The sequence below is a fragment of the Schistocerca serialis genome, chromosome 9, assembly GCF_023864345.2.
Source record: "Schistocerca serialis cubense isolate TAMUIC-IGC-003099 chromosome 9, iqSchSeri2.2, whole genome shotgun sequence".
NCBI classification, from domain to species: Eukaryota; Metazoa; Arthropoda; class Insecta; order Orthoptera; family Acrididae; genus Schistocerca; species Schistocerca serialis.
In genome coordinates, this window is record NC_064646.1 from 182,852,925 (window position 1) to 182,865,491 (window position 12,567).

At 37.6% G+C, this 12,567-nt stretch overlaps 1 protein-coding gene across 1 annotated transcript in view; it reads left to right on the top strand.

Moving 5' to 3' along the window:
• The window catches only part of LOC126419162 (LIM domain kinase 1), a 173,613-nt gene extending 163,533 nt beyond the window's left edge, over positions 1-10,080 (top strand). Inside the window, exons 13-14 of the mRNA XM_050086287.1 lie at positions 104-210; positions 9,633-10,080. Coding sequence (XP_049942244.1) covers positions 104-210; positions 9,633-9,787 — 262 coding nt within the window. The 3' untranslated portion in view covers positions 9,788-10,080. The remainder of the gene's footprint in view (positions 1-103; positions 211-9,632) is intronic.
• Positions 10,081-12,567: the final 2,487 nt, after the last annotated feature.

Sequence of the window (12,567 nt, forward strand, 5' to 3'; positions counted from 1 at the left end):
GAAACATCTATGGAAATATTGCTTCTTAATGTCTTCATACTCTGATAGTATTAGTTGGAGTTTTGAATGTATTATGAGACTGACTTTTCTTTTTTTTATACAGGCCTCCATTTGAGGTTATGGAGGTTTGGTTGGAAGGACTAGCAATGCACCTTTCAGTAGATAAACCACTGCCAAAGGATCTTGAGTTCGATATATTTAATTATACGGGTAAGTGTTTCATGATTTATGTGCTAAGTTGTATTGTAATGTTTTGCCAATTACAGTAACATTTAACATTATTTTCCTCTGCTAGACTGAAGTAAACAAAGTATTTCTTGTTGTAAACAGTGATCGGCATCCTTGAAATAGCTTTTGCTGAATGTTATTGGAATGTGAGTGTGAGACGATATGAACTGACTCATTCCACACCATAGTGAGAGGTTGCAGTTGTGATTGCAGAACAGGCAAAAAACTAACTAACTAATCTGAGTTCACCAAAATTTTTGCAGCATTGTCCATAAACTTAGTTAAGCCAACATTTGGTCTTCCTACGTGCCTGTCTGGCCTCAATGCCTCTTCTTCTCGTCAGAGAATAGTGATTAATTTTCCCAAGTTACAAATGAATTATTATTTCTGGCAAGAGCTAATAACTGTGGATGCTGAAATAACTATTAATAGTTCATTCATTAAAGGTAGCTGACTAATCAGGTAAATTTATGAAAGCCTAAGTATTGTGCATATAACATAATGAGTTGATTCTTAATTGAATGTGCATCTTAATACAGAGAAAAATACTACTGATATGGAGTACCATGGTGGTAAACACAAATATTATTTTAATTACATATTGTATTGGAAGAGGTTATAGTGCACATGTGTTTGTGTATAGTAGTAGTCTATTATTATTATTTATGCAAAGTAGCTATAAACAACCTGAAAACTTGTAAGGGTGTTGCAGGATAGGTTGTGTTGAGAAATAATTGTTCAGAAAAAAGTTCAGTATGTTGTGCCATTTCTGAGTTAATTAGCATTAAAGTTAAGCTATCGGACAATTATGTGCACCAATTCAAGAGACCCACCAGGTACAGTTTGAGTCAGTTGTTATCTTGGTGTAGATGATTGCACACGAGACTGCTCAACCTTTATCTGTCCAAATTTTGTATCTCTCTCTTGTTTTGTTTTAGAAAGCCAGACAAAGAACACTTGAATTTGCACACACAATGTCCTCATTGGCTATCTTCAATGCCAATTATCTCTGAAATGGCACAGAGTATAAAATTCTTTTCTTAACAATTATTTTTCAGTGCAACCTATCCAGCAACAGTCTTACAAACTTTTTCAGACTGTCTCTCACCAACATTCATTTCTTTGTTAATTTCAAACTGTCTTTTTCTTGCTGCACTGTAATATTTGTAATATTTAGTTTTCATACATGTTTCAAATTTTAAAGGCAACTTCTGTGGATGTAATATGAAATACAGTTATGTTTTTACGTACCGATTTGAAACAGTCTACATCATAATTTGTATGTCAGTAAAGTATTGCAGTTAGTTCTCTGTCCTGTCAAACTCAATTTTTTGTTTCTTCTCGTGTGATCATAGGTTAGTGGGCGTACTTACATGATACCTTCAAAAAATCAGCACACTCCGCTGCTGGTCTAGTGAATAAATCAGAAATTCCATTCTAGAATGGGGCATGGAAGAACAACACATAATAAATCTCTATATGACCTCTAATTACTGATTTTCTCATTGTGGCCATTTTGCATTGCACATTAAGCAGGAAGTAATACGTTGCTTGACTCTTCTTATTGTGGCGATTTAAATCACCTCTCTCAAGAGTGTTTCTTGCTGAAGTTTGTTGAGAATCTCTGTAAAAGAGAATCTCTGTAATGCTCTTGCATTTGCTAAACAATCCCATGACAAAATGTGGCCCTGATCTTCTCTTCTTTATGGGGCTATTCATAAGTATCTCCCAGGCTTCAGAAGATGACTGTGCAAAAACTATAACTTACAGAAAAATGGAAGCAGATCCATGGATAGAACATATCATAACGTATTGATTCGTAATACATGTCGTGGCTTTGTTGCAGAGTGCGCCACTAGGGGGCAGGCGTATTGGAACGTTTTGAAAAATTATCCGCTCTGTATTGTTACATCAGATTAGTTAGTGCCTGTAGATGGACCATCTGTGAACAAATTTTCAAAGTGCACTGCTGGTGTTGGACCTTCCTGCCACAGCAGCAGTGACTTCAGTGAATTGCCTGCACATATTGACATTTACCATGTCACAAATGGTGCCCATAAAGCGCTAAAACTTGGAACGAATCTCTGTCCACTGGTAGTGTTCATTTTCTGTATGTCTTGTAGTTTCCACACCATCTTCTGTAACCCCAGCGCTACTTACGGATAACTCTGTGTTAATCCGACCTGGTAAATGTCCCATCCTTAGGAACAATGCTGAATTATTGGTCTTAAAAGTGTTATGTAAGCCACTTCTTTCATGAATGAATTAAATTTCCCTAAAATTCTTCTAAAGAAAAAGTTAGATTGATCTGGATGGTTACTTCAAGGTATTTTATAGTTGTTGCTGTTTCCTGTGAGTTATCACAACTTGAGTAATTGAACAGTATTGAATATCTTCATCTTTTTTGGTGCAGTATTTATGTTCAGGGTCAACTGTCAGTCCTTGCCCCAATCATCTTACGTTTTGCAAAAGTCTTCAGGCATTGCAGCCTCTATATAGACTGCAGCATCGTCTCTGAACAACCTTTCAGAAATGGCTGCGTATATTCTGTTTTCTCAGTGAGGCATTCGGTGGATTAAACAAAATATTTCAAACACTAGGCATCCTTTTTTTATGTAATTAGGATGTTTCATTTTGTTAAACACAGAATATTGCTCAGAAGTTGGACCATTATGGAATATGGGGAGTAGCTCACAATTGGTTCACCTCTTACTTTAAGGACAGACAGCAAAAGGTCATTCTCCACAGTGTTGAGAGTGGCTATGGGGTGGGGGTCCGAGTGGTGCATGGTTAAATGGGGGTGCTTCAGGGGTCGTTGCAGGGGCCACTCCTGTTCTTTATTTATATAAATGATGAGCCTCATAGTATTACAGGTTATTCTAAAATGTTTCTGTTTGCTGATGACGCTAGCTTGGTAGTAAAGGGTGTTGTGTGCGATGTTGGCACTGTTTAAAATAGTTCAGTTCAAGATAAAAGTTCATGTCTTGTTGAAAATAAACTCACACTAAATCACAGTAAATCTCATTTTTTACAGTTTCTAACATACAATTCAACAAAACCTGACATTTTGGTGTTGCTGAATGGGCATATGATTAGTGAAACTGAACAGTTAAAATTTCTGTTTGTTCAGATAGATAGTAAACTATCATGGAAAGCCTACATTCAGGACCTTGTTCAAAGACTTTATGCTGCCATTTTTGCTATTAGAATGCTATCTGAAGTAAGTGGTAGTTTGACAAGGAAAGAATTGTACTTTGCTTATTTTCGTTTGCTTATGATGTATGATACTATATTTTGGGGTAAATTCCCATTCCCAAAATATATTTTTGGCTCAGAAACGGGTGGTTTGGGCAATAAGTGCTGTGAATTCGGGCCTCTTGTTGACTCCTGTTCATTAATCTGGGTCTTTTGACATTGGCCCATACATGTACACACACCTAAATTAGCAGCTTTCACTCAGTTAATAAGAGGTAGAAATCCAGTCTTTATTAGGGTTGTACCTCCCTGGCTCTCATACAGAAAGACATACAATATTCTGCTGCATCCATTTTCAATAAGCTAGCACAAGAATTCAAAAATCTTACCGGTAATCCATGCACTTTCAAATGTAAAATGAAGAGTTTCATCATGAGTCACTCCTTCTATTCTATCGGAGTTCCTTGATTAAGCTGCTTCCTATGTCACATTGTTGTTTGTGTTTATATAACATTATAGATTGTCTTTTTAGGATTCAGAAACATTTTATTTTATCTGTTATTACTTTCTTGTTGCAATTTCACGTACTGACACATTCCATGGCCATTTAGATTTGCTCCTCAATTTGGTCATACAGAACTAGACATGTAAAATAACAGAATAAAAATAAACACTCTTGAGCTGCTCCCAAAATTTGCTTTTACTTGTGTTGGTTTCATCCTGTTACAGTCAGTCAGTTCGGTCTGCAAAGACGACCTGAATCCAGTCACAAATATTATTGTATACTTCATAAGGTCACATTTTGTTCACAATACAGTGGTGCAGAACTGTACTGAATGCCTTTCGTAAATCAAGGAGCATGACACCAACCTGGACACTTTGACTACAATGCTCAGAGTTTCACAAACACTGTTGATATTTGTAGAGGAGATCCTTAGTCTCCAAACGTGAGAAAGAATAAAGTAAGTTCCATATTTCTACAATAGATTGACGCACATGACATGCAGTGAGGTGACAAGTCGTGGGACAGCGATATGCGTATATACAGATGATTTGGTCTTGTGTACGCAAGGTATAAAAGGGCAGTGAATCGGCAGAGCTTTCATTTGTACTCATGTGAACAGGTTTCCGATGTGATTATGCCCTAACAATGGGAATTCACAGACTTTGTATGCAGAATGATAGCTGGAGCTAGATGAATGGGACATTTTATTTTGAAAATCGTTAGGCAGTTAACAGCTGAGAGCAGCAGTGTTTGCATAGAGTTGTCAGTGCTGACAGACAAGTGACACTGTGAAATAACGGCAGAAATTAATGAGGGATGTATGATGAACAGATCCGTTACTACACTGCAATGAAATTTGGTGCTTACGAGCAATGGCAGCAGATGACTGACCGAGCGCCTTCGTTAACAGCATGACACCATCTGCAGTGCCTCTCCTGGGCTTTTGACCATATTGGTTGGACCATAGACGACTGGAAAACGATGGCCAGGTCAGTGGAGTCCTGATTTCAGTTGGTAAGAGCTGATGCCTCATACTGTTCAATCTGTACATCGAAGAAGCAATGATGGAAATAAAAGAAAGGTTCAAGAGTGGAATTAAAATGCAAGGTTAAAGAATATCAATGATAAGATTTTCTGATGACATTGCTATCCTGAGTGAAAATGAAGAAGATTTAAATGATCTGCTGAATGAGAAATGAGAACAGTTAGAAAATTAACATCAGGATTGATGGTCACAAAGTAGATGAAGTTAAGGAATTCTACTACCTAGGCAGCAAAATAACCAATGAGGGGCGGAGCAAGGAGGACATCAAAAGCAAGACTAGCACTGGGAAAAAGGACATTCCTGGCCAAGAGAAGTCTGCATGTATCAGACATAGGCCTTAATTTGAGCAAGAAATTTCTGAGACTGTATGTCTGGAACACAGCACTTTATGGTGGAGAAACATGGACTGGGGGAAAACCAGAACAGAAGAGAATCAAAGCATTAGATGTGGTGCTACAGATGAATGTTGAAAATTAGGTGGACTGATAAGGTAAGGAATGAGGACGTTCTGCGCAGAATCTGAAAGGAATATGTGGAAAACATTGACCAGGAGAAGGGACTGGATGATAAGGCATCTGTTAAGACATCAGGAAATGACATCCATGGTACTAGAGGGAGCTGTAGAGGACACAAATTGTAGAGGAAGACAGAGATTGAAACACATCCACCAAATAATTGAGGACGTAGGTTGCAAGTTCTACATTGAAGAGATAGACACAGGAGAGGAATTCGTGGCGAGCCGCCGTAAACCAGCCAGCCAGAAGACCGATAACACAAAAAAGGGGGGGGGGGGGGGGGGAGAGAGAGAGAGAGAGAGAGAGAGAGAGAGAGAGAGAGAGAGAGCTGATGGTAGGATTAGTGTATGCCACAGACCCCACGAAGCCATGGACCCAAGTTGTCAACAAGACACTGCACAAGCTGGTGGTGGCTGCGTAATGGTGTGGGCCATGTTTACAGGGAATGGACTGGGTCCTCTGGTCCTACTGCATCGATCATTGACTGGAAATGCTTATGTTTGGCTTCTCGGAGACTATTTGTTGTTCCCAAACAATGACAGAATTATTATGGATGACAGTGTACAGTGTTACAGGGCCACAATTGTTCGTGATTGGTTTGAAGAACATTCTGGACAATTTGAGTGAATGACTTGGCTAATCAGATCGTCTGACATGAATCTCGTCGAACATTCCCAGGACATAATCAAGTGGTCGGTTTGTGCATAAAGTCCTGCACCAGCAACACTTTTGCAATAGAGGCAGCATGGTTTAGTATTGCTGTAGTGGACTTCTGACGACTTGTTGAGTCCATGCCATGTCGAGTTGCTGCACTGCACCAGGCAAAAAGTGGTCTGACATGTTGTTAGGAGGTATCCGACGACTTTTGTCACTGCAGTGTAGTTCTATAATTGTGGTTCTGTTTCATAATCCTCCTTGAAAATCGGAATTGCCAGAACTAATTCGTGATTGTTTGGTACTCTTTGTTGTTCCCATGAATTACAGTAAACTGCTGCTAGTAGATTAGCAAGTTATTTCAGATAATCAATGTAGACTCTTAAAAGTATCTCATCCAGTTCAGATGCCATCCACATTTAAGTGATTTTTAACTGTGTTTCTGTTCAGTAATCACTTATCTCAATGTCTTCCTGTTTGACATAATGTGATAATTGAAAGGAAGATACATATTGTGATCTTCTGTGATAAAACAATTTTGAAAGATCAAAATCAACATTTTGCTGCTCTCCCCCTTTTTTCTGAGTGAGTTCCAATATGGTTACTGAATGACTAAAGAGATTATTTTGAGCCACTTACTTGCGACATAGAACCAAAACTGCTTAGGGTGTTTTGTCTGATTGATTGATAAAATTTTACTTTAAAATTCATTGAACGCCTCTCACATAGTTCATCTAATGTCCATTTTGGCTTTAGGCAGCTGTTGCTGGTCAGCTAGACTTTGACTTTCTTTAAATCTATGATACAGCTTTCTTTGTTTTCACAGCAACTGTCTACCATGACTATTGCGCTGCAGTGGGTCTTTTCCAACCCTCACAACTTTGCCCAACACATACTGGTCTAAAGTGTAATACGGTATACAATGCTTTGGAAATTTATCAATTTGTGCCGAATATTTGATGTTGACTACTCGGACACTATGCAGTTTGTTTCTTGTCCCCATGTGGAACCAAACTATATTTCCTACCTTTCTTCGTATTCCTGTATGACCCCCAGAATACCAGCTTCCTATACTTCACCTTAATTGGTTAAGGCAAATCCTGAGATGGTTCCTTGACTGTAGCATGTTCAGTATTCATTCTAATGACATAACCACACCTAAAGTACTTATAAAAGCCTCATGACAGAATCAGCAATTGAACATACTTGATATCGGCTATTACCTCACACGTTTTCCTCTTCACATTCATATTGAATTTTTAAGTATTTGCATTGACGTAAGAATTATTGGACATCTACCTTTAACTACGTATGTAATATGCTCAGTATATTTCCCTTTTTGCCGGTTATTGTTCATCTGTCAAAGTCTTTTGACATTTATTAAACCAATTCTCAACATTTCCCCTTTGTACAGGATATCCTCCTTGTCTAAATTTCTACTTCAGCAGAGTGTGCATATCATCTCTGCATCTAAGTATTCTCCACAAGTAGAATAGACCATAGGGGAAATAAAACTGGGGGAAAAAAAATAAAGTTACAGGTGCATAGGACAGGAAGCAGTAAGAGATTAAGATGGATTAGGATCAAAAATGTCACAAGAAAATTTGAATAATGTATAAGTAGTTCCTAACTAAAATATTCTGAAGACTAATGTTGAGAGGAAGTAGCAAAAATAAGTTTTGTTGTTGTCATTTCAGTGTAGGAGACTTAGTATGATATAAAATATTTGTTTGTGATAGAAGTGGTGGTGGTGGTGGGGGGGGGGGGGGGGGGAGGTGCTGTTGTAGGAGACTTGTCCAGTGGGAGTGGTGTTGGAGGAGACTTGTCCTTTCAGTGTTTAACTTTTTCAATATGGATTAAATTATGTTGTTGTTGGTAGTGTGCCTAGGTAAATTTTGCATCTAAGACAATCCCGGAGGATGAGCCGAATAAGTTAGTTTTATGTTAAATTAGTTGCATTACATGGCTTCCATGGAGAGAGGTCTGTGGGACGTGAGAAATGGTGAATAACCATAGTGGCAGGACCATGAGATTGATACGGAATGGCTGGACTTAGTATGGTGTATTGAACTCCTTATGTCCCCATGCCATTTAAAGACTTCTGAAGCCATTACTCTTCATTATAATTCTCAGATTGTCTCAGTTAGTGTACTACTTCTATTCTGAGGAGAAGAAATTAAGGAGTTTGAAGTATCTTGCTCTCTTTGTGTTGATGTAGACTCTGCTTCACTATGCAGTGTCACTAAAGTGTTTTGACAAAGTTTTTGTACAATAAAGTTGGCAGCATGCAAGATAACTGATCATGTCAGTGACATAAGGGTACATGAGATTCAGCATTTGTTCCACAGCACGACAGAATCAATGGGTGGTAAAAGATGAAAACATAATTGCATGTCAAAAGGATTTGGACATAACATTTTAAAGTCTTCTGTTGTTAATTGTGAATAGTTAGTTTCCCCAGAAAATTCATAATCATTAATACAGAATTATGCCACTATGAAAATGTAAACAAAGTCCTGCAAGTTTGAAGGAGGCAGTGATAAGCTTTGAAAGAAGCTGAAGCACAGGCTTTGAATATCTGGACAAGTGGTTGCCAAATTTTTTTCCTCGAGAGCCAATACTGACACTGTGGAGCTGCATCCATACCAATATTATTATTAATTGGTAACCTATGTAAATTAGCATGTTGTGAGGCACCAATAGAGGTGGTAGCTATAATAATATACTATAAGCTTGATGCCAGCACCCAAGTACCGATCAGTAAAAGTTGGCACCATTCGGTACACGTTGTATTGACTGCTTTTTCACATGTCTTTAAAGTTTGTATACAGTATTTTCATGAATATGTATGTGCCAGAAAAGTTGTAGTTGTGATGGAAAAGTTGATCACGAAGGTACCCAATACGCCATTTTATCTCGTAAAAACTACATATATCTAGTGCAAGATGCCAGAGGTGACTTTTCACAAAAATTGCATTGGACTGTGTGATTCTTAAGTTTCTTGTTATTATAACAACTCGAGTTTCAAAGGTGATCTCCCAGCACAATAATTCATCTTACTTTATATTCGTGTTAAATCCCACTGAACATCTGTGTACGTAAGCGGGTGCTTGCTTCACGTGCAAGCGGGCCCGGGTTTGATTCCCAGCTGGGTTTGAGATTTTCTCTGCTCTTGGACTGGGTGTTGTGTTGTCCTCATCATAATTTCATCACCACCAACATGCAAATTGCCCAATGTGGCATTGACTGAAATAAGACTTGCACTTGGCGGTCGAACTTCCTTGGATACGCCTCCTGGCCAACAATTCCATGCGCTCATTTCATTTCCAACTCCACTGAAAAATCAACCCTGATTCTGTGATTTGCAAAGATGAGTTGCCTTGTGTATTTGTACTGTGCCATTATACCTTTAATGTAATTTGTAAATTATATTTTATGACAACAAGCATACCTGTAAGCACTACAGTTTTGCCAATTAAATTTTTATTAGGTCGGAGTCCTAGCTCATCTGAGTCAACAACACCGGAAGCACTGACCCCATCAGCAAATCAGCCTCCACTTCAACCTATAGAGGAGGGCCGTTGCCAGATACCGCTTCCAACACCAGTGCGCTCACCTTCACCTGTTGAGAGTACAGCATTGTGAGGGGCAGTTCTCTATTGCCTGAATCCGATACAGTATTCTCACTCTGTGTTTGTGTAAGTGGTGCATTTTTTCCCTGCCGTAAAGTGGCTGCTGTTTCTCAGCAAAGTCATGAAAGCTTTAAAGTATAATATTAAATTCTTATGACGTAGATTCTTGTTGCATCTCATAGAGAATCTATAAACTGTTAGTTAACTGTTTCAGAATTGCAGCCTGGCATTTGGCTGTACTTGTTAAATCATACTTGTATTATCCTTACAAGTAAGAGATTCCTCTTTTTGGATGGTACTTCCATAATTTCCTTGCCTTTTGAAATATTCTGAAAAGCAATAAGACTGATTTGCTATTTTTACCTGCAAGCAGTTTTAGAATGACATTTGCTATGTCTTTTTGTAGCTGGTTTTGACAACAATATAAAATGTTGAGAGGAATAATTTTCTATGTAGGCATAATTCATTGTAGAATGGCATTTTTATATATATCATTCCAAAATTTTTTTTTTAGAAGACAAAATTTTATGGCTTTTCTACTACTGTTATTACTACTATTACCAGCATGGGTAATATCCTTCTTCCAACATAACATGTTGTGTGTTGATCCATAACAGGTCATGGCTACTTTTAGGATGTTTAAAAAATGATCCCTGTTTCTGGAACATTTGAATGTTTAAGTGAGCTGATTATAACTATAATAGCTAGCATGTTTGTCTGTGCTAGAGTACATTTTAAAACATTTCATCGTTTCGGTTCTGTGATAAAGTTAATAAAATAATGGATGAATTAATACATGCAACAACAGCCTCTGATATGAACTGTTAGCCAAAGTTGGATCATTTTTGTCAGTCTGAAGAATTCTTTCTTTATAATGTAATTGTACAGCAGATATTTTTGTAGTTTATACTGTTCTGATATGTTTGTTGTTCTTACTAGTCTTCTGCATTAGATTACATAACTCCTTGTGCTGTTTAAAGCTTTTTACTGATCCTTTAATTTCTTGTGCCATTGAGGCACCAATGCAAATTTTATTTTGTGCTCTATAAGGAGGTCATGTGACATGCCCCAAGTTAACTTATTTTCATTGAGTTCTTTGCACTTCATTCTTAGCCAACATTAGTTTTATTTTCAGAACTTATATGGTGTCTAAATGTTTGTGTCCTGCAGATGTGTGTGGGTGTTTTTTTAAAAATGACAGGTTAATCATTATGTGTATGGGGATTATTTTGAATTTTGTCTCCTACTTACACATCACTTTACACTACTTCATGAAGCCAGCTGTCTGCTGCTCTTGTCCAAAAAATAATTTCATGTTGTCTTTCATTGTATAATAGCTCAATCTCCTGTGTTAGGCAACCATTGTGGTCCTTCTGAATTTCTGTATAAGGTGCAAGATGGTGATTTCAACTATCAGATGAAGACTGTTGCTTTGAAATGTCATTTTGGTTTTGCTAGTTTAGTAAATGCCTACATACACTTCAGTATTTCTCTAGCAGCTATATACTTCAATTGGAAACTATAGTTCAGAGGAGGGGATGATGGTTATTTCTTTGTACAATAACACTTGTATATTAAAGGAAACTGATGTGTAGATAAATTAATCCTGGATAAAAAAAGGATATGTATGTGATTACAAAAAAGAAAGTGTGGTAGAACAGATCATTTTGAAAAGAAATAGGTAATGATCCAACCTCAAGATTTAATTATCATTTATACTTGAAGTACTATTATACTAAATGCTTCTATATAATTAGACACGTAAATTTCTAAGGAAACTCCTTGAAGATCTTACGGCATTTATACTTCATTTACATTTACACGAGAGTATTATTGATGGTCTGTAGTGATTAAAAAATTAAGTAGTATATAAATCTAAGTAGTATATAAAATTTAAATAGCAACTGTCCAGAATCGAATCACATATTGGGTCTGCCAGATAGCAGCAGATTCTTTGACAGTTCTCCAAACCATGCGTTTTTTGGGTGACTTTTGGGTCCTCTTTATTCAGAAACAATATCATATGAAAATGAGACCTCATACAATCACAGGGAGTTCATTCAAACCATCTGTGTTCATTGACAGGAAGACAATTTTCATGACATTATTTACAGAAGGTTACAATTTCTAGAGGTTTTTTGTTATGAGCTAATAAAAACAGTAATGGAATTTTAAAAATTTGTGCTGTCTGAGTAACAATAGGTTTTCTTCCCCTCCTTTTTCCCCTTTCTTTGTACCTATCTTACAGTAAACAGCAGTATGTGAAAAGGGTTCTCAAATATCTTGAAACAAATTGCAAGCTTCATTCAGGGCTACAGCTGGTTTACTAGCTTGAGTATTGTGCATGTGAGTAGTGTATTGTCTCCAATAGAGCAGTAGCTTTCTGTAGTTGTAGGAAACTGATGCATTGCAAATTATTACTTTACACGTTGTGTTAAGATGCTTATGGAGCACAGTCCTATATGGCCTTACCTGTCAGCACTCTCCATCCCCCTCCCCCTCTCCCCCCTTTTCCTCCCTCTCCCCCAGTGATCAATATTCTGTCTCCTCCCTCCTTACTCTCACTTCTTGCATTGAGCACATCTCCTTTATTAACCTATCTTTTCAGTCTGCACCAACATCTTTTAAAGTTCTCAGGAGTATGCTACAATTCACTCCGTCAGACGCCTTCTCCTGGTCGATAAAACAAATATGTCCCTCTCATTCTTTCTCCAATTATCCTCAGACAAAATGTGGCATCTCTTGTTCCTTTGCCCTTTATTAACCCGAACTGGTCTTACCCAGTATGTTCCT